This window comes from Maylandia zebra, linkage group LG8 (genome assembly GCF_041146795.1).
Source record: "Maylandia zebra isolate NMK-2024a linkage group LG8, Mzebra_GT3a, whole genome shotgun sequence".
NCBI lineage: Eukaryota > Metazoa > Chordata > Actinopteri > Cichliformes > Cichlidae > Maylandia > Maylandia zebra.
In genome coordinates this window covers 2,512,191-2,532,972 of record NC_135174.1, presented here as the reverse complement: position 1 = coordinate 2,532,972, position 20,782 = coordinate 2,512,191, and the positions used below count along the sequence as shown (strand labels likewise).

The 20,782-nt window shown below is 43.3% G+C and overlaps 1 protein-coding gene across 7 annotated transcripts in view; it reads right to left on the bottom strand.

The window, feature by feature from the left end:
• The window catches only part of ryr2a (ryanodine receptor 2a (cardiac)), a 317,523-nt gene that overhangs the window by 70,593 nt on the left and 226,148 nt on the right, over window positions 1-20,782 (bottom strand). For all 7 annotated transcript variants that reach the window (XM_014410059.4, XM_024799042.2, XM_076887178.1 and 4 more), the window contains exons 70-83: window positions 19,231-19,361; window positions 18,483-18,610; window positions 18,061-18,253; window positions 16,012-16,094; window positions 15,557-15,714; window positions 15,317-15,404; window positions 10,909-11,001; window positions 10,593-10,763; window positions 10,046-10,105; window positions 8,694-8,828; window positions 8,373-8,485; window positions 8,027-8,123; window positions 7,768-7,880; window positions 1,493-1,544 (exon numbers count right to left, since the gene is read on the bottom strand). In XM_014410059.4, coding sequence (XP_014265545.3) covers window positions 1,493-1,544; window positions 7,768-7,880; window positions 8,027-8,123; window positions 8,373-8,485; window positions 8,694-8,828; window positions 10,046-10,105; window positions 10,593-10,763; window positions 10,909-11,001; window positions 15,317-15,404; window positions 15,557-15,714; window positions 16,012-16,094; window positions 18,061-18,253; window positions 18,483-18,610; window positions 19,231-19,361 — 1,615 coding nt within the window. The remainder of the gene's footprint in view (window positions 1-1,492; window positions 1,545-7,767; window positions 7,881-8,026; window positions 8,124-8,372; window positions 8,486-8,693; window positions 8,829-10,045; window positions 10,106-10,592; window positions 10,764-10,908; window positions 11,002-15,316; window positions 15,405-15,556; window positions 15,715-16,011; window positions 16,095-18,060; window positions 18,254-18,482; window positions 18,611-19,230; window positions 19,362-20,782) is intronic.

Here is a 20,782-nt window from a genome sequence, read left to right as displayed (position 1 = left end):
CTTTTCACAGATGATAGCAGGTTCACCCTGAGCACATGTGACAGATGTGAAAGGGTCTAGAGAAGCTGTGGAGAACATTATGCCGCCTGTAACATCGTTCAGTATGACTGGTCTGGGGGAGGCATATCCGTGGACAGACGCACAAACCTCTAACAGACTAGGTAATGGCACCCTGACTCCCATTAAGTAATGGGATGAAATCGTTGGACTCATTGTCAGACCCTATGGTGATGCATTGGATCCTGGGTTCCTCCTGGTGCCTGACAATGCCTGGCATGTTAAGTAACGTAAAATAAACAATATAAAAAGAATCTTTGCCAGGCAAAGTGTGCATGATTGAGTCTCACATGCTTTAATTTTTTATTCGATGTGTAGGTGTTCACCACAAAGAGGTTTTTTTTTTATTTTGGGGAACCTGGTTGGTCCTAAAGCTAAAGACACCAATCTTTGTGTTTATATATGTCATGATCCAGGTGAGTGTTCAGTGGTTTTCTGTCCTGGCCTTGCGCTCTGCATCTGCCTTTTGGGGTGGAGCCCTGGTTCAACACCTACACTTCTCCACGTGTTTTCCATCTGTGGCATTCAGCAAGACAGTATTTAAAACCAGTGTTGCCATCAGTTCTTCACCCCTTCGTTTCTTTGTTCATGCCAAGTACTTGATCTCTTTTGTGCCTTTAGCAATCTCGTCAAGTCACCACCTTACTCCTTCCTCTGGACGCTGGTCTCCACAGTCAAATCCCAGCTTCATTCTGCAACTTGCTTCTCTCGACTTAAATTACTCACTGCTCTCACCTGCCTGTCCTCCTGCCTGCTGCTTCCTCTGGATTACTAGAATGCAAGGTTGGAACCCAACTCACTCATTCAACACTCAGACGGCTACCCACCTCCAGAGCAACCCCTGCCACGTATTCATGTCTCACCATAGTTTATTCTGTGATTTCAATAAAACTTGTGAAATCTTATTTCCGCTCTGTATTGTGTCTGCACTTATGCTCACTCCCACGTACTGGTCTCCCGGCCTTGACAGCATAAAGTGTCTGAAGAAATATACCCAGCAGACCCAATTCGGACTGCAATCCCTAAGCAGTGATATATTAACAGTATCCTAAACCAACAACAACTCTACCATCCAGAAGACTAGTAACTAGTCTTCTGGACTAGTAACTGCTAGTGCTACTGTTAACAGTGCAGCTGCTAACATTTGGTTAATTTGCCACAGTTTGGTGCATCTGTTTTTCCATTTCTTTTTCTTCTCTTAGCTTTTCAGGCCACACTAAACTATTCTACACTGAAGGTAGGGGAGGTGCCAGTTGCAATAAGTGATTTGATTAGGCAGTACAGCACCCTGCAAGTAATCCATCAGCCCAAAAGCATCAGCCCTGGTCTATGACATAAACAGCACACAGAACAATAACCGGTTTTTTTCACCGTCTATGCTAAGCCAGCTATGTGAGTCTCAATTCAAAAGTGTTGGTACTCAGATAACAGATACCTTAGCCATGATGTCTGCGTAGGCCATGTAGAGATTATCCTCATCCAGTTTACTGCAAAAACAAACACATTCACAAAAGTTAGCACAATTATAGCTGTATTAAGGAAAATTATTTTGGTGCACCACGGACTGAAATGACATCTTCTCATTTAATAGTTTTCATTATTTTTATGAATATTTACATGTTTTATATTTCAGATACTTTAAAATATCGACCCTTTGCTTTGATTACTGCTTTGCACACTCTTGGCACTCTCTCTCTGAGCTTCATGAGGTCGTCACCAGAAATGGTTTTCCAAAAGTCTTGGAGTTCCCAGAGATGCTGAGCACCTGTTGGTCCTTTTGCCTTCACTCTGCGCTCCATCTCATCCCAAACCGTCTCCATTGGGTTTAGGTCACTGTGACTGTGGAGGCCAGGCTGTCTGGTGCAGCACTCCATCACTCTCCTTCTTGGTCAAACAGCCCTCACACAGCCTGGAGGTGTGTTTGGGCTCATTGTGCTGTTGGAAAATAAATGATGGTCCAACTAAACACAAACTGGATGAGGTTGCATGTCGCTGCAGGATGCTGTGGCAGCCATGCTGGTTCAGTGTGCCTTCAATTTTGAAAAAAATCCCAGTAATGGTGTCACCACCAAAGCACTCTCACACCATCACACCTCCTCCTCCATGCTTCACAGTAGGAATAGAATAGAATAGAACAGAATAGCCTTTATTGTCATTGTACAGAGTACAACGAAATTGGAGTGCCACTCCCTTGGTGCAAGTTTCAATAATAAATATAAATGTAAAATATAAAAAGTACAAAAAAAAAACAATCGTAAGTACTCAAACAATAGTATGTACAATATATACAGGATAGCAGCATTAATATGATAACAGTATGAATAGCAGCATAATATAATGACAGTGACGGTATGGAATAGGTTCAATTGTTTTTGTGCTTATTTACTACAGTGATAGCTCTGGGAAAGAAGCTATCCCTGAATCTGTTTGTCCTGGTTTTATGTGACCTGTACCGTCGGCCTGACGGTAATAGTTCAAACAGTTGGTTGCTGGGGTGAGAGTGGTCCTTGATGATATTGCCAGCTCTGCTGAGGTACCGAGAGTTTGCAGTGACCTCCAGGCTGGGCAGAGAGCAGCCAGTGATCTTCTGGGCTGTGTTGATGACCCTCTGCAGTACTTTCCTGTCCGCAGCTGAGCACCCTGCATACCATGTTGTTATGCCGTACGTTAGGATGCTCTCTATGGTGGCTCTGTAAAATGTCACCAGCAGCCTCTCCTCCAGGTTGTTCCTCCTGAGCACTCTCAGAAAGTGGAGATGCTGCTGGGCCTTTTTAACCACCGCTGTAGTATTTGCAGTCCAGGAGAGGTCATCAGATATCTGCACGCCCAGAAACCTCATGGAGTGTTCCCCCATCCACACGTTCCCGTGGATGTAGAGTGGGACCGGGTCTGCTCTGCCCTTCCTGAAGTCCAAGATAAGTTCTTTAGTTTTCGTGGTGTTCAGTTGGAGGTTGTTAACTGAACACCACTCAGTCAGTCTGTTGACCTCATCTCTGTAGTCCGACTCATCCCCCCTTGCGATGAGTCCAACCACTGTGGTGTCATCCGCGAACTTTATGATGGTGTTTGAGAGATGGGTAGGGGAGCAGTCGGATGTGTAGAGCGTAAACAGGACGGGACTCAAAACACATCCTTGTGGAGACCCGGTGCTGAGTGTGATGGTGCTGGACCGGTGGGGGCCGAGTCTGACAGACTGTGGTCTATTTGTCAGGAAGTCCTTGATCCAGAGGCAGATGGGGGTGGAGAGTCCCAGGTGAGACAGTTTCTGGACCAGGATCTCCGGGATGATATGATTGAATGCTGAGCTGAAGTCCAGAAAGAGCATTCTCACATAGCTTCCTCGGTGCTCCAGGTGACTCAGCGCAGTGTGGAGCGCTATGGTGATAGCGTCCTCGGTGGAACGATTTGTCCTGTAGGCAAATTGGTGGGGGTCCAGAGTGGGAGGCAGACCGGCCCTGATGTGCTGACAGACCAGTCTCTCAAAGCACTTCATCACTACAGGCGTAAGTGCAACAGGCCTGTAGTCATTTGGGCTGGCCACAGCTGTCTTCTTGGCGATGGGGATGATGGTGGAGGTTTTGAGGCAGGGCGGGACGGTGTTTGATGACAAGGAAAGGTTGAAGATTTTAGTGAAGACTCCGGTCAGTTCGTCAGCACATGCTCTGAGAACCTTTCCATGTATTCCATCAGGACCTGCCGCCTTCCTGGGATTCACTGACCTTAGAACACACCTCACTTGGTGCTCCCTAAGTGTTAGTGTGCCAGTGCTGGGGGCGGGTGGAAGTGGTGTGGCAGCTGAGGGCTTGGTCGTCTCAAAGCGGGCGAAGAAACGGTTTAGATCCTCAGCCAGCGAGGCATCAGTCCTAGATGTTGCCTGGTTATTGCTTCTGTAGTTGGTAATGTGATTGATCCCCTGCCACATTTTTCTGGGGTCGTTGTCAGCAAAGTGATCTTCAATCCTCCTCCTATAGGCAGCCTTAGCTTTCCTGATGCCTCTACTCAGGTCTGCCCTGGCTGCCCTATACGCAGCCCTGTCCCCTGACTTGAAGGCAGTGTTGCGGCTTTTTAGGAGGGATTGCACTTCGCTATTCATCCAGGGTTTTTGATTTGGAAACACCCTGACCCTTTTGTTGACGGTGACATTGTCAACACAGTTCCTGATGTACGAGAGTACAGTGTCTGTGTACTCCTGGAGGTTGTGGCTGGAGAATAAATCCCATACAGTTGTTGAGAAGCAGTCCTGCAGTTGAGAAAGGGCTCCTTCAGGCCAGGTTTTTATTGTCTTTGTCTGGGGCTTTGTTTTTCTCAGCAGGGGGGTGTCGGTGGGGGTGAGGGACATGCAGAGGTGGTCAGATCCAGCCAGGTGGGGGAGGGGTGTCGCTCTGAAAGCATGCCTGATGTTTGAATAGACATGGTCCAAAGTGTGTTCTCCTCTCGTAGCAAAGTCCACAAACTGGACAAATTTAGGAAGCACAGTCTTTAGGCACGCTTTGTTAAAGTCGCCGGCGACAATAAAAACCCCATCGGGGTGGGCAAGCTGTTGTTTGTTTATGGTGTTGAGCAAGAGGCTGAGAGCCGTGCTAACGTTAGCATCCGGCAGTATATAAACAGCTATCACAATAACTACTGTAAACTCCCTCGGGATGTAAAAAGGTCTGCACGAGACTGCCAGAACCTCCAAATCAGGAGAACAGTGTGTGTGAATGATCCTGCTGTTACAACGCTACTCGTTATGCACGTAAACACATAGCCCCCCTCCTCTGCTTTTACCTGAGTTGCTGTTTCTGTCATGCCGGTGTAGCGTGCGGCCTGCTAACTCGACTGCAGCGTCGGGAATCAGCGGGTGAAGCCACGTCTCCGTAATAAGAATAATGCTGCAGTTACGTGCAAAGCTTGTGTTGGCTATCTGTAGCTCCAATTCATCAAGTTTGTGGGTGATGGATCTGGCGTTCGATAGGAAAAGGCTCGGAAGTGCTGGCCGGTGTGGATGTTTGCGTAGCCTAGCGTCTGAGCCCGACCGGCATCCCCTCTTCTGCTTTCTTTCCCTCCGTCGCCTTCTACGCTTGCTGGGCGGGCAGACCATCCACGGTGACCCTGGCAGTCTCGCTATCTCCACCAGGATGTTGTGTGTTCGCTGATAGTCGCCAGAAACAGACAAACTATATTTAAAACCTAGATCAATTAGGTTCTGGCGACTGTAAGAGATGGCGGCGTTGCAAACATTCAAAAATATCCAGGAACCATGCATGTGGAGACCATCCGTTCACCTTCATGAGCGTCATACAAAGACACGGTGGGTGGAATCAAAGATCTCAGATTTGGACTCATCAGACCACAGCACAGATTTCCACTGGTCTAATGTCCATCCTTGTGTTTCTTGGATCAAACAAATCTCTTCTGCTTGTTGCTTTTCCTTAGTCATGGTTTCTTAGCAGCTGATTGACCATAAAGGCCTGATTCACACAGTCTCCTCTGAACATGTAGAGATGTGTCTGCTACTGGAGCTCTGTGTGGCATCTATCTGGGCTCTAATCTGAGCTGCTGTTAACTTGTGATTTCTGAGCCTGGGGACTCGGATGAATGTATCCACATTCAGAGTTTTAGCAATTTTCCAGACTGACTGATGGGCTGTCATTTCTCTTTACTTACCTCATTGGTTCTTGCCATATTATAAATTAATGCATTTGTCAAACAGGGCTGTCAGCTGTGTACCAACCTGACTTCTGCACAACACACCTGATGGTCCCAACCCCATTAAGAAGGCAAGAAACTCCACAAATGAACCCTGACAGGCACACCTGTGAAATGAAACCATTTCAGGTGACTACATCATTGTCAGGGTCCCTGTGCCTACCCGGTCGGCTCAGTACGGCTACATATGTTTTGTATTCCTTTTTTTATTTTTTTCCTGCTCTCTCCTTTCCCCTCTTTCCCTCCTCCCTCTGCCTGGGCGGAGCTTACCTGCGGGCTCCTGCCCTTGGCCCACGCACCTGTGGCTCATCACGAGTGATCCAGCTCCTTTATAAGACGGTAGCCCTGTGTTTCTCGTCGCTGGACCGTTGCCGACCCTCGTCAGTGTAACCCCAGCTCAATGACTTCAGAAGTGTTTCATAGCGATTTACCTAACTACCCATTCGTGTCTCTGTGTACAGATTCCCTGGACCTACCCCTGTGTTACCCGAGTGAGTAGAGTGTGAGGAGGAGTGGACGGAGAGTGTGCGTGTCTTTCCCGTTCGTGTGTGGACCCCCGGAGCCCGGCTTTCCCCTCACTTTTGTAAATAATCACCTGGTGCATCATAATAAAGACTCTTGTGCTTTCAAGACCTAGAGCCTGCGTGTGAGTCCGTTCAGTCCCGTTGTGACAATCATGAAGCTCTTTGAGATAGCTGTGCTTGAAGCTGTTGTCCTGTGAGCCGTCTATCAAACAAGCTGTTAACTCTCAGAAACCTGTCCTCTGATTCAGTCGTGTCTTTGGGTCTGCAGACCTCTTCCTGTCACAGTTTGTTTCTCAGTGCGTTTGACGGTGAAGGAAACTGTACTCACTGACACTTTGACTTTCTCTGTCAGGACAGACGCACATTTTTAAGTGTTATGATGGTCTCTCTCTCTTCCACTGTTAATGGTCTTTTTCTCACCATTTTTGTAGCAACACACTACTTTCTGCAGTACAGTACTGTTCAGCTGATGCTCACTAGGGTATGGCACCACAGTGTGTTCAACACTGTTTTATGCAGACAGAGGGGGTTGGAAGTAATCCAAGTTGGAACACCTGTAGGAATTAGTAGCACCAGCTTTCAAGGCTTGATCAACCTTCACTGCTGCAGAACAGCTTTGAATTGTTAACCCATGTTGTGTCCTTGAAAAAGGCCTTTTGGTATAATTTTGAAATGTACATTATTTTTCAGTTTTGGGTAATCTAACCTCTGGCAGCTCACCACTTACCTTTGTGCCATTTCAAGCTATTCATTGGACTTTAATAATAATAATAATAATAATACATTTTATTTGAGGGCGCCTTTCAGAAACCCAAGGTCACCTTACAAAAAACACAATTAATAAAAGGAACAATAGTCATAAAATACATAAAATAAGTTAAAATTACAAAACAGAGCGTGACAACAGATAAAATCAGCATTAAAGCGAATAAGCCAGTTTAAACAGATGTGTTTTGAGCTGTGTCTTAAATACGGAGAGGGAGTCAATATTTCTTAGTGCAGGAGGAAGAGAGTTCCAGAGCCGAGGAGCAGAGCGACTGAAAGCTCTGTTCCCCATAGTGATAAGGTGTGAGGACGGAACAGTAAGATGAATAGCAGATGATGATCTGAGAGGGCGGGAAACAGCAGTGATATGGAGCAGCTCACACAAATATGCAGGAGCAGATTTATGGACACACTTGTATGCAAGAAGTAAGATTTTAAAATTTATCCTGGCTTCTATGGGAAACCAGTGAAGCTGCTGAAGAACTGGGGTAATGTAATATGAGCACTTAATGGAGTGCAAGTTATGACCCGAGCTGCAGAATTTTGAAGAAGTTGGAGTTTATGAAGGGACCTTTTAGGGAGACCAAATAGGAGGGAATTACAGTAATCAATACGGGATGTAATAAGACTATGGACAAGGATGGCAGCAGCATGGGGAGTAATGACTTGAACTGCAACAAATAACTGGAAAAATAGGGACTTTTAACAGGTAGTGTGTAAAATTACACACCATTTTTCTGTTAGGGCTGTTCTGCTGAACAGCTGGATGAGCTGATGCAGGGGATCTATGTGTTTGTGTTTCTGCCCCTCCTCTTCCTCAGATGGCTCCTGTTCACCTGGTTTCTGAAATCAACACACATTCACAAAGTGCTAAAACTCTGCTATACACTGAATAAATTAACACACAATTTGCCTTCAAAACAAGTACAAATTCCAGAGTAGTCAGAATAATTCCACTTGTTTTGTTTTTTTAAATGAAATTAACTTACAGCGAGGTCTTCTATGAGTTTATCTTCAAAGTAGTGCTCCTCTGTCTCGATCCAGGACTTTTCATAGCCCTGCAGGAACAAGTTTACAGCCCGGTGCCTAGTATGAGAGAGATACATGGATGACTAATAACTGTTTATCTACCCATCTTCTGCTGCTTATAAAGGGCTGCACTGTAGGTGCAACATATATCCACAATCTTTCCTCACTAGCCCGAGGTGTGGCTGTAGATGAGGGTGGGAAAATAATAAAGTGCACAATTTTAAATATTTCTTCTTCATTTTACGTGTGTGTGTGTGTGTGTGTGTGTGTGTGTGTGTGTGTGTGTGTGTGTGTTTGAGAACATACCTTGGCAAGTTATAGAGTGGTGCCATCCTGAAGCAAGCGACCACAGCTCTCTTCCTCTGTTTTGAAAGCAGTTTGTGCCACACAGCCTTCTTACTGCGCTGAGGATGCTCCACCTGAAGACACAAACTGAACCACTCAGTAAACTGGATATTTAGTTGGTGTACCTTACCATCTGGAAGCCATATTATCCTGGAGAAGTATGTGGTCAGCTTTAATAAAGACCAATCAGCTAGTTTAAGAGGACCGTGGGGTACCTTAAAGCTATACTCTCTACGTAGGCACAAAAATGCGCAAAATCAACTCAAACTTGAATATATAGACCTGCTCCAGGTGGAAGAGGACATGACCAATATCCAGGATTCTCTCCACAGTCTTCTCTGGGTCAGTAGTATCCTCATAGTGGTTTGGGAGGTCTCTGTACAGGGCCATCTGCCAACGAATTGCTGGGTCCTCTGACTTTGTAAGACACACAGAGGAAATGCATGACGCTATTGGCCTATTCACAAGGTTAAGCACCTTTGTGAATATATAAATATATAGTACGAACCAACATCTAGCAACTCGTTTACATCTCTCTCGACTTTAACAAAACAAAAGCCAAAACACAGAAAGAGCGCATGTAAAGCTCATGATTCAGTAGCTTGTATAACTACCTTGCTGGCAATAACTTGAATTGGTTGGTTTTTTTTGCATGACTTCATAAGTCTTTAAAATCAGTGTGGAAGAATTTTGGCCCAGCCTTGTTTATAACGTTGCTTCAGTTGATTTAGGTTTGAAGCCATTCATTTACGCACAGCACTCTTAAGGTCCTGCTACGTTCAGTATTTCACTCACTCTAGATTGCTCTATAACTTCAGATTCAGTTCTTTTTCTGCTGGTGTGTTTGGGATCATTGTCCTGTTTCCTGACCCAGTGTGGGTGAAGCTTTAGCTGTCAAGCAGATGGCTTCTCATATGACTCTGGAATATACAGTGTATCAAAAATAAATCATACACTTTCACAAGGCTGTATTTTAAGCTTACACTAAATTTAAAATATATGGCTGAATATAAAGTTTTACATACAAAATGTTCAATGTTTATGAATAATCAATGAAATACTTCATCCCATAGTTCACTGTAGTCACTGCAGCCACTGCTGTTGTTCCCGGTGAATGGCTGCAGAATTAAAGCACTTTGAAATTGAATGATTCTTTTTGATACAGCCTGAACTCTCCTGTACAGACGAGTTTAGTGATGTTAGTGGGATAGGGGCTATGTGGAGTGATAGAGTTCCTTCAATCACTTGTTGACAGATTGAATTTCCTATTCTATATCTTTCGGATAACCTATGATATCACTGTGAAGTAGCCTTATTTATCTTATGGACATAAAGGTTCATCAGTTCATCTAGGTTACTCTAGATTTGTGTGAAATTTAAACTGAATCTGAATACTTGACTCTAAATTTTATGACACCGACCATCAAAATCAAATCACTTCATCCTTGTGTCAAAGTAGATGTTTGTGCCAGATTTGAAGAATTTCTCTTAAACCAGTCCTTTGATATTACTTCCACAAGAATAAGATAAACTGACAACAACCTGACACCATGGCACAATCGAAGACCAGAGGCATAATGTGTAAGTACACTTTAAGTAACTTGTGTCAGTCACAAGCCTGATTCTTTTCTTACCTTTCCTTGTAAATGTAGGTTGTTCCTGATGACCTCTCGAACTTCGTCCTCTGTGTCTTTCTGCAAAAGAATTATTAACTTCGATCAAACAACAGGTATTCTGTGACCTACAAAATGCTATAAAAGATATTTATTCAGTAAATTAGCCTTCATGCAAAATTTTACTTTTTAGCTGAAAAAGCTAACGCAGAGTTATTTTGCTGTTACTAAAGGTTTACCTCAGGAATAGCAATACTGCAAATAATTTATTGTTATTGTCATATGCCTCACCCCAACCAGTCAGGTTTTTCCTTCCCACTGGCACCAAAGCGCTTGTTTAAAGGGGGGTCGTATGATTGTTGGGGTTTTATCTGTTTTCTTTGTATCATTGTAGGGTCATTACAGTATAAAGTGCCTTTAGGCAGTCATTGTGATTTGGTGCTACATAAATAAAATTGAAATGAAATGAACTAAATTGAATTGAAATACACAGAAACAGTTAAATGAATCATATCTATTTTTATAATGAAACAGTTCTTTCTGTAATCTATTAGCACTACTATGCTACCTGAGTGAAGCGGTTCTTAGCCAGTGCGATAAGCTCTTGTTCTCCTGGAGCACAAATGTTGAGTCCCACGGGCAGCAGGCGCTTTAGAGTAGCAACAATCAAACTTGTCTGCATCGAGTATCGATCACCTTTTCTCTTCATCTTCTTCCTCTCCTGGTCTGAAACTATTCCCTGTGGCAAAGTCAAACATTAAACAGGCACCGCTTTACAGTGTTAGGCCTATTAAGTAGTTTTAATTAATCAATTTAATTTAATTTTAAAATAAGGTCACTGGTATGCACGTCCTCAAATGTGTCCAGCATCTATGTGTCTGTACCTTTGACATCTTGCACTTGGTGTCAGTGATAAGGAAGGACATGTTGTTAATTTCATTCTGGACCACAAAGTTCTGCTCTTCTCTCTTGAAGTTCTGTAGACAGAAAACAGGACTTCCTTAAATTAAAGCACAGTTGTATTATGTGTTGTACTGTCTTTGAAAAGAAGGCAACTGGACAATATTTTTGGTTTGTAAAGACATTTTACTTCTCAGTAAGAGGCTTCTTCAGTTCTAAAACAACTGATGAGAGTCCCAGGTATTTAATACCTATTGGCATTGTGGTCCTGGGGTCAGTGACCCACTGTTAACCATGTGAGTCACCTTGAGTCAAGGTATGAAAAAATTCATGGGTCTAACAAGGTATTCGTGGGTGTGAATACTGTGAGATTATTATGCTATCATGTGTTATCCTATGGCTGTAATCGAAATGAGTGAATCATGATACTGCTGTAAGCCACACCATACTTCTTATTATAGAGAGTATAATCAGTATGTAGTTTTCGTTTGCATTATACTTCTGAATTAAAAGAATGTGAAAATCATTAGATTTGTTAGATAGGTTCGTATTATCCTATCCTGTGATTTACTGTGAATGAGTTACACTGTTTTATGACATTTCATACTGCTGAGTTAAGAAGAGAATATTGTGTGCAGAGAGCACAGAGCACATTCAGCTCCACCCCCACCTTTGTTGGAAGCAGAAAAACAGGGAGCCAAGATCATAACTCAGGCTCACTGAGAGTTAGAAAGTATGTATGTTTAGGTTTTTACGACTAGGTGGGGGCCACCAGAGGCTATAAGAGTTTGAGTAACGCTCCATCATTTTGAGATTTTGCTGTGACCCTCTGCATGCATGTCTCCCCATCCGGATGGTTTATGCTCACAAAGTGTTGAATTGTATGGAATAAAAGATTGTTGATTGAGCATTTATACACCGAGTATAGTCTTTCCTTCAGCCCAAAGATCAAAAGAAAAAACCCCACCATGTGAGCTATGCGTGCAACTTGCAGACAGCAACATTTATATATTTAATTACATGAAGGGCATTTTCCATCCTTGTTTTCAAGTGAGCTCCTGTCATTGATGACGCACTTCCTAATTTATAATGTGAATCTACTGATGTCAGATGCCAGCAGCAGTAATATAGTGCATTATATAGCTTTCTATCCAGTGAATTAGGATAGAAGTAGCTTTGATGGTGTTTTTCCTGGAAACTTTAATAAAAGTATAAAATCACTGCTAAATGCTTTAGTCTAACAATAAGTTAGGTTAAGCTTTTAACTCATTACTCATATTTTCAGGTAAACTCTCCATTAGTTGTTTTTAAACTGAAGAACACATAGATCACGATTGATGGTGTACAGTTAAGCATCTTTTGTCATTTTTCTCCACCAAACTGGATTTTACAGTCAAGATCTAATTGAAGTGAAGACTTTCAGCTTTAATCCATCCATCCATCCATCTTCATCCGCTTTATCCGGAGCCGGGTCGCGGGGGCAGCAGCCTAAGCAGAGAGGCCCAGCCCTCCCTCTCCCCAGCCACCTCCTCCAGCTTATCCGGGGGAACACCAAGGCGTTCCCAGGCCAGCTGAGAGATATAATCTCTCCAGCGTGTCCTGGGTCTGCCCCGGGGCCTCCTCCCGGTGGGACATGCCTGGAACACCTCACCCAGGGGGCATCCTTGTCAGATTCCCGAACCACCTCAGCTGGCTCCTTTCGATGTGGAACAGCAGCGGCTCTACTCTGAGCCCCTCCCGGATGGCCGAACTTCTCACCCTATCTCTAAGGGAGAGGCCAGCCACCCTTCGGAGGAAGCTCATTTCTGCCGCTTGTATCCGCGATCTCGTTCTTTCGGTCACTGCCCACAGCTCGTGGCCATAGGTGAGGGTAGGGACGTAGATCGACCGGTAAATTGAGAGCTTCGCTTTTACACTCAGCTCCCTCTTCACCACGACGGACCGGTGCAGCGTCTGCATTACTGCAGCCGCCACACCAATCCGTCTGTCGATCTCCGGCTCCCTTCTCCCATCACTCGCGAACAAGACCCCGAGATACTTGAACTCCTCCACTTGGGGCAGGAACTCATCCCCGACCCGGAGTGGGCACTCCACCCTTTTCCGGCTGAGAACCACGGCCTCAGATTTGGAGGTGCTGATCCTCATTCCCGCTGCTTCACACTTGGCTGCGAACCGTTCCAGTGCGAGCTGGAGGCCCTCACCCGATGAAGCCAACAGAACCACATCATCCGTGAAAAGCAGAGATGAGATTCTGAGGCCACCGAGCCTCAGCTTTAATTCAATGGTTAATCAAATTATTGCAAATTAATACACATTTTTAGGAATTACATCAAATTTGATCCACTAGTCCTAATTTTCAGAGACTCAAAAGTAATGGGACAACTGACTGATACACTGATTTAAGGTAAGGATCACCTGTTTTGATTTCTCAAATGCATTTAACATCATCCAGCCACTCCTATTGAGGGCGAAACTACAGGAAATGTCCAGAGCGTTCTCACTCCCGAGGCGTAACATGTCGACGTTTTGTCACGTCCCGCGGCGTTCCTGAGGAACGCGAAAGGAGACCTTCGGCGTTCTTATGGTACGCGGCGGGTTATTGCTGGAATCCAGTGCAATGACGCTCCCGCGGTAGTAGACGTTCCAGCCCTGTATTTCAGCCCTAAACCTAACCTTATCCCTAGCCCTGACCATAACCTTATTCCTGACCTTAACCAGGACTTTAATGATGTTAAATAACGTGTTTCTAAGCGATTTGAAGAAAAAGAGCGAACATGTGTAGGTTCAGTCCAGACGGTTCTCATATTTCCTCTTTTTCCGAGGTCGTCATTTAGGAACGTGGTGGGTAGCCGAAAAGGTAATATCGTGACGATTTGTCACCTAGCGTAAAATGTTACGCTTTGGGAGTGAGAACGGGTTGAAATGTCAGTAAACATGTCCTCATGGATTACTGAACACCTCACAGACAGGCCACAGTATGTGAGACTGGCAGTGCTCAGTCTAATATGGTGTTGTGCAGTGCAGGAGCTCCGCAAGGAATTATGCTGCCAACATTCCTGCTCACCTTGTATACCTCGGACTTTCAGTACAACTCCGGGTCATACAGTCATCATAAATATTCGGATAATTGCTGTTGGCAGGAGGAGGCGCACAGAACACATATATATAATTTGTAGAATCTTGAAGAAATCTTCTACTTCTGATTGTAAATAATACTAAAGAGATCAGAGTCATTGGCTTCAGAAGGTACCGCTGAGTAAGTCTAGTACTGTACTGCATTTTGTTAGATTGTGCTGTATTATATTGATCCATTATCCATGGTACTGTATTCTATTGTACTGGGCTATACTGTATTGTATAATAGAAAGCACTTTGAGTGCTGAACTGAGTAGAAAGGAACTAAACAAGTATCACACCATTGAAAATAACTATTTATTGTACTGTAGTGTTTTGCATTGTACTGTACTGTATTTTAGGTTTCATCAAAATGTGCCTGAAGTTTACATGTGATAAATAAGCAAATGAAAAAAGGTATGTTGGCCACTTTAATTGGCCGCCTGTTTGGCCACAGTATCCATGATGCCATCTTTGTCCACCATAGTCAGAAGTCCACTTTCATCAAAGTGCTCATGGGTAGCTTATCTGCAATCAGTATATTCACCTAAACGTTTCACATTATAACAAACCTCCCGTCCACGAGTCAACATGTAGAAAAATAATTCCTCTTACATTTGCATCGACTGTTATGGTTTACTGCGCAGCTTTACTAAGAAAAAGCCAAAGCAAAGACTGCTATCTTAGTTTTCTTCAATTTTGACAGATTGTGGTAAATGCTTAACTGCAATGTCAATAGACAGATAGCTGCTCTTCTCTTCTGTTTAATCTTGAAAATGTAATATTAGTTATTTCAGGTTTAATAAATCAGCGATATAAAGATCAATCCCAGCTGACCCTCTTAGGGACATTTTCAGTTATGTTTTTATGGGCAGCCCGGTGGTTAGCACTGTTGCCTTCCTATGTTTGCATACTCTGGTTTCCTCCCACAGTACAAAGACATGCAGTTAGTGGGTTTAAGTTACCTGGTGATTCTAAACTGCTCACAGGTGTGAATGTGAGTGTGAATGATTGTCTACTCGCTGTGTTAGCCCTGTGTCAGATTGGCGCCCTGTGGCAGGGGTGTCTAACTCCAGGCCTCGAGGGCCGGTGTCCTGCAGCTTTTAGATGTGTCCGTGATCCAACACAGCTGGTTTAAATGGCTAAATGACCTCCTCAACATGTATTGAAGTTCTCCAGAGTCCCAGCAATGAACTAGTGAGCTGATTCAGGTGTGTTGGCCCAGGTCCCCAAACCTGCCCTATGGGATGGATAGTTATGTTGCAGTAATTTTCTTACGTGAGACTTGGCCCAGAAGATAAAAACCTCAGCCACCATTCGGAACAGCTCCTCTGCCTCTGGATTGGACTCTTTAAGCCATCTGGCCCTGTCAGTATATCAAAACAGTTACATGCTGAAACCAATCATTCTTTTTCCAAAACTGCAGCTTCATCTTAGTGACTAAGCTTCTGTATCAGATGGTGTAAATTCACTCCACTCAATGAGCTGAAGGTCACTTGTTCAGTCACAACACTGTACCTGTTGTAGTCAACGAATCGTATGAGGAGAGGGTAGAAGGCATACAGGTCTCTGACCAGGATAGTAAATTGGTCCATGATGAGGAGCTCTGTCTCTGACATCTCACCCCTCCCCTCCGCCTTGCTATGTTCTTCATCCATCAGCACAACAGCTGCTTTCTAAAGAATACAGTAATAGATTTTTCTATATTAAGCAGCACTGTGTGCTTTAATCTTTGTGACTATTTTATTAAGTAGTAGGAGTGTTCGCATAGTGCACTTTCTCCATTTTAAAAACATACTAATAAATATTTAGTTAAGAAATATATATAGGTAATTCAATTTCATTTAAAAACATCAAAAAAAATTACAAGAAAGTGTTAGAAAGGGCAAGCAGTGGGTGTGACCTAGTTTTATATTCTGTTAAATGAGTTGCACCACTTCCAGGCAGTAGATTATAATAAAGGTGAGACTTACTTTTTTGAGTTTCTCCATCAAGGGCAAGAAGTGGGTCTTTAACAGCTGAGGTTTGGCTTTGCTGATAATTGGCTGGGAGAAGACTTGGGGACATGAACAGAGATGGTGTTAAAACGCAAAATGTGAACGTATGTACATTTGAATATCATATAATGATTAGCAGCAGGCAAAAAGAATTAAAGTAACATCAGTTTGAGGATGCTTATGTAAACTGATCCTGAGGAGAGCTTTTATTTATTAACTTTACAAAAAGTGCAGAAAATGGAAAATGAGAGAAAATGAAACACCCTCTTGCGTGAAATGTAACTTCCATTGTGTCCTCCTCCTAACTGCTGTTACTGACTATATTTTCTTTTTAAAAGAGGAAACCTAAATTGCAAAACACTTAAGGGGCTCATTACACAAATTCTTTTCTTTTAAAATAATTGTTTCCTCCAGTGCTGTAGTGTTTTATCAAACAATTAAATGGCAATCCCCAGCATTTGGAGCACCCTCTAATGAGGTGTGTGCATTGGTTTAAAAAATGTGAAAAAACAAACAAACAAACATACCTCGGCCTGCACACCTAAAACAATGAACACTTCGCCAAACCTAACTAACCTGCCTCCACAAACCAGATTTCATGTCTCATGTCATATTGTTTTATTTTTGCCTTGTGCATCACTGTGAGCTGCAAGTATTATGTTCCATTAGCAAATAAACTATCCATCCATCCATCGATCTTCTCCCGGCTACTTGGGGCCGGGTTGTGGGGCAGCAGCCTAAGCAGAGAAGCCCAGACCTCCCTCTCCCCAGCCACCTCCTCCAGCTTGTCCGGGAAACACAAGGCGTTCCCAGGCCAGCCGAGAGATAAACTCTCTTCACCATGTCCTGGTTCTGCCCCGGGGCCTCCTCTCAGTGGGACATGCCCAGAATACCTCACCAAAGAGGTACCCATCCTTGTCAGATGCACAACCACCTCAACTGTCTCCTTTTGATGTCGAGAAATAGCGGCTCTACTCTGAGCCGCTCCGAAAAGCCTGAATTCCTCTCTAAGGGAGATGCAAGCCACCCTTCAGACAAAGCTTATTCCCACCACTTGCATCTGCAATCTTGTTCCTTCTAAAATCAAGAGCTTCGCTTTTACGTTTAGCTCTCTTTCCACCAATACAGCATCCACATCCCTGCAGCTGCAGCACAAGTTTCACTGTGATGTTTCATTCTCTTTGCAGAGCTTTAAAGTATATCACTCCCCTGAATGAAAAGAAAAGAAAAACAAAAGAAGAGCTACTAGTTTTAGATTTATGTTGCAGTCACTAGTCAGTTTTAACTCCAACATACACTAAATTGCCAAAAGTATTCAATCTTCCCTCCAAGTCATTGAATTCAGGTGTATACCAATCAAGCAGCTAGGCATGCAGACTGCTTCTACAAACACTGGGTCGATCTTAGGAGTTTAATGAAGTCCAGCATCATACTGTGATACTGTTCAACAAGTCCACTCATGAAATTCTCTCTCTTCAACTCTACCACAAAGTGGCTGGACATATAAAGTCACAGTATCAGTCAATCGCTACAGACCTCTAGTCTTCATGTTCAAGAACATTAAGGAACAGTGCCTAGAGAGCTTCATGGAATAGTTTCCATGGCTGAGCATCTGCATCCCAGTCTTACATCACCAAGCACAATGCAAAGTGTCAGACTAGTATATCACCCATGAACTTTAGAGGAGTGGAGACGTGTTGCTGGAGTGATGAATCACATCTCTCTGGCAATGCAATTGTTGAGTCCGTACTTGTCTGACTGCACTGTGGCAAGTATAAAGTTTGGTGGAGGGGGAGGATTATATTGTGGGGTTGTTTTTCAATTGGGTTCGGCTGTTAATACTTCAGCATATTAAGACATATTGGACAATTTCATGCTCCCATCTTTGGAGACGGCCCCTGTCCAACGTGACCCCACATCAGTGCACAAAGCCAGGCTCATAAAAACATGGATGAGCGAGTTTGATGAATCTTGTGAATCAGTGAATTTTATTTTAGTGTTCAGCATTAGTGAGTTAACATTTACCAGCCAGTCTCTTCATCCAGGCGCCCTCATCTATTCCCAGGTTGTTGTAGATGATCTTGAGAATGTTTCCCAGCAGAGTATTCATGTATTCAGAGGTCACAGAGGTGCAGCAGTTGTTGGCTTTGTCTGGGTCGCTTTCCGGTCCATGTTCCCACCAGTGAGACATGTAGCTGCACAACATCGGCAAGACCACCTACAGCAGTAGAAACAAAGCAAAAATAATGAGCTTTGCAAAGCTTCACAGTCAGATGGGTTTAATCAGCAATGTCTTTTTTTACCTTTTTATCTTCGGCTCTGAAGTGTTCACTACAGGACAAATGTCCACTTATTTTGGTTCCGTGGCCAATTTTTCAATGACATGAAGCAACTTAAGGAAAGAATATCAAAGGTGATGCTGTAGTTATTAATTATTAGAGAGTTACCTCCATAACATGAGGCATCTGCGTGTACTTCATGCCGGACTCTGCTAGCTCTACAATCTCCTCCAAAGACTTCTCCAAATTGGGGATCAGTGAACAAACCTCCCCAACCTGCCCAGGAAGGCCTAGAGCTGAGAGGCGGAAAGAGTAGTGGAATGAAAACAGATTAAATTAAACATAATGTGATTTGATTTGTGATTTTTGACACTGATGAGTTCTCAGACCACACAGCCATCGTTTAGCTTTGGATTAATGTTTTTTTATTCGAAATACACAACTGGAGAATCTCTTAGTCAGACAAATGTAGGACAGACAGCTGCAAAAGTATTCAAACCACTTTGTGGTACTTCCTGTTATAGTAGGTGTCTCCAAGAGATACAAACACCATGTATATACTGCACACTCCAGTTTTTTCATAGTTTACTAAGACACTTCTTGAAACCTTCCTCCCTTTCCTCAATCAGCCCAGACATGTTTTATGTAATGTTTTGGTTTTACCAAAGAGTTAACGTGTAAGCAGTTAAGAGTGACACGACGGCAGGGTCACAACAAACATTTCTGTTTGTTTCTGAGATGTACAGTAAAAGCTAGTTGGTGCGGTATGTAGTGTAATGTGTATTCATGGTTCCAGTTTTAGTAAAATATAAAGGCTCAAAGAAACATGCTCAGTGCTCGCTGAAACGTCACTCTGAAACGTCCAGCTACCTCCGGATTTGTATGTTCCATCATTTTCTTTATGTACATGTCTCACCTGCTCTGTCTTTGCTTCCTTTGCTGTTATAGATGGAAAAGCTGTTAAACTTGTTCATGTGAGGCTCAAGAAAGGCAACAGGGAATGCTGCTGCGAAGGCTGCTAAACACTTTCCCATTGCTGGACGTTGTCTGGAAAAGAAACAGAGAGCTCATGATAATAGTCAAAAACAATTCTTTTACTACCTCAGTGATTGATTTAAAACATAGTAGGTTATCTAATTATGGTAAAAGCAACTTTTTTTCTTTCTTTTTTTTGCTTAAGACTCAATAGGGCTGGCTATAAACTGGGACCTGTCAAGTCTGGTGGGCTAGATTAGTTGTTTTGTATATAGATGGCCAAATGAAGCTTTCTGAAGCTCGTATTGAAAAACGGTTCATTACTCTAAGCTTGTCAACACAGTCCTCTTTGGTGACATCTGGTGGCCAAAAATATAGAGCAGCTTGAGTCCACAACTCATAAAGGACAGCTTCATCATGATTCAACTGACAGCTTCTGTTTAATTTCATGTGGCAGTTCTGTCTGATATCAAGCTGATATTGTGCTTTGAACATGTGTTTTTTGGGGGGTGAAAAAATGATGTTCGTATGTCTCTCTCAATAATAAATCATTCCTATGAATACACCTTCCTTCTTTAAACATGGAGTGTTCTCCTTATGCTTGTGACTTCTTGATGTTTAAAAATACACTAAAACAGAAACTTATGAGAATATGTTTCTACTGTGAGGTCCCTGCCTCCACCTGATTATGTAATTAACCAACACACAGGTAGGATTATATATAATATACTATAACTTCTATAATTATACAGTAAGTATACAGGGAGTGCAGAATTATTAGGCAAATGAGTATTTTGTCCACATCATCCTCTTCATGCATGTTGTCTTACTCCAAGCTGTATAGGCTCGAAAGCCTACTACCAATTAAGCATATTAGGTGATGTGCATCTCTGTAATGAGAAGGGGTGTGGTCTAATGACATCAACACCCTATATCAGGTGTGCATAATTATTAGGCAACGTCCTTTCCTTTGGCAAAATGGGTCAAAAGAAGGACTTGACAGGCTCAGAAAAGTCAAAAATAGTGAGATATCTTGCAGAGGGATGCAGCAGTCTCAAAATTGCAAAGCTTCTGAAGCGTGATCATCGAACAATCAAGCGTTTCATTCAAAATAGTCAACAGGGTCGCAAGAAGCGTGTGGAAAAACCAAGGCACAAAATAACTGCCCATGAACTGAGAAAAGTCAAGCGTGCAGCTGCCAAGATGCCACTTGCCACCAGTTTGGCCATATTTCAGAGCTGCAACATCACTGGAGTGCCCAAAAGCACAAGGTGTGCAATACTCAGAGACATGGCCAAGGTAAGAAAGGCTGAAAGACGACCACCACTGAACAAGACACACAAGCTGAAACGTCAAGACTGGGCCAAGAAATATCTCAAGACTGATTTTTCTAAGGTTTTATGGACTGATGAAATGAGAGTGAGTCTTGATGGGCCAGATGGATGGGCCCGTGGCTGGATTGGTAAAGGGCAGAGAGCTCCAGTCCCACTCAG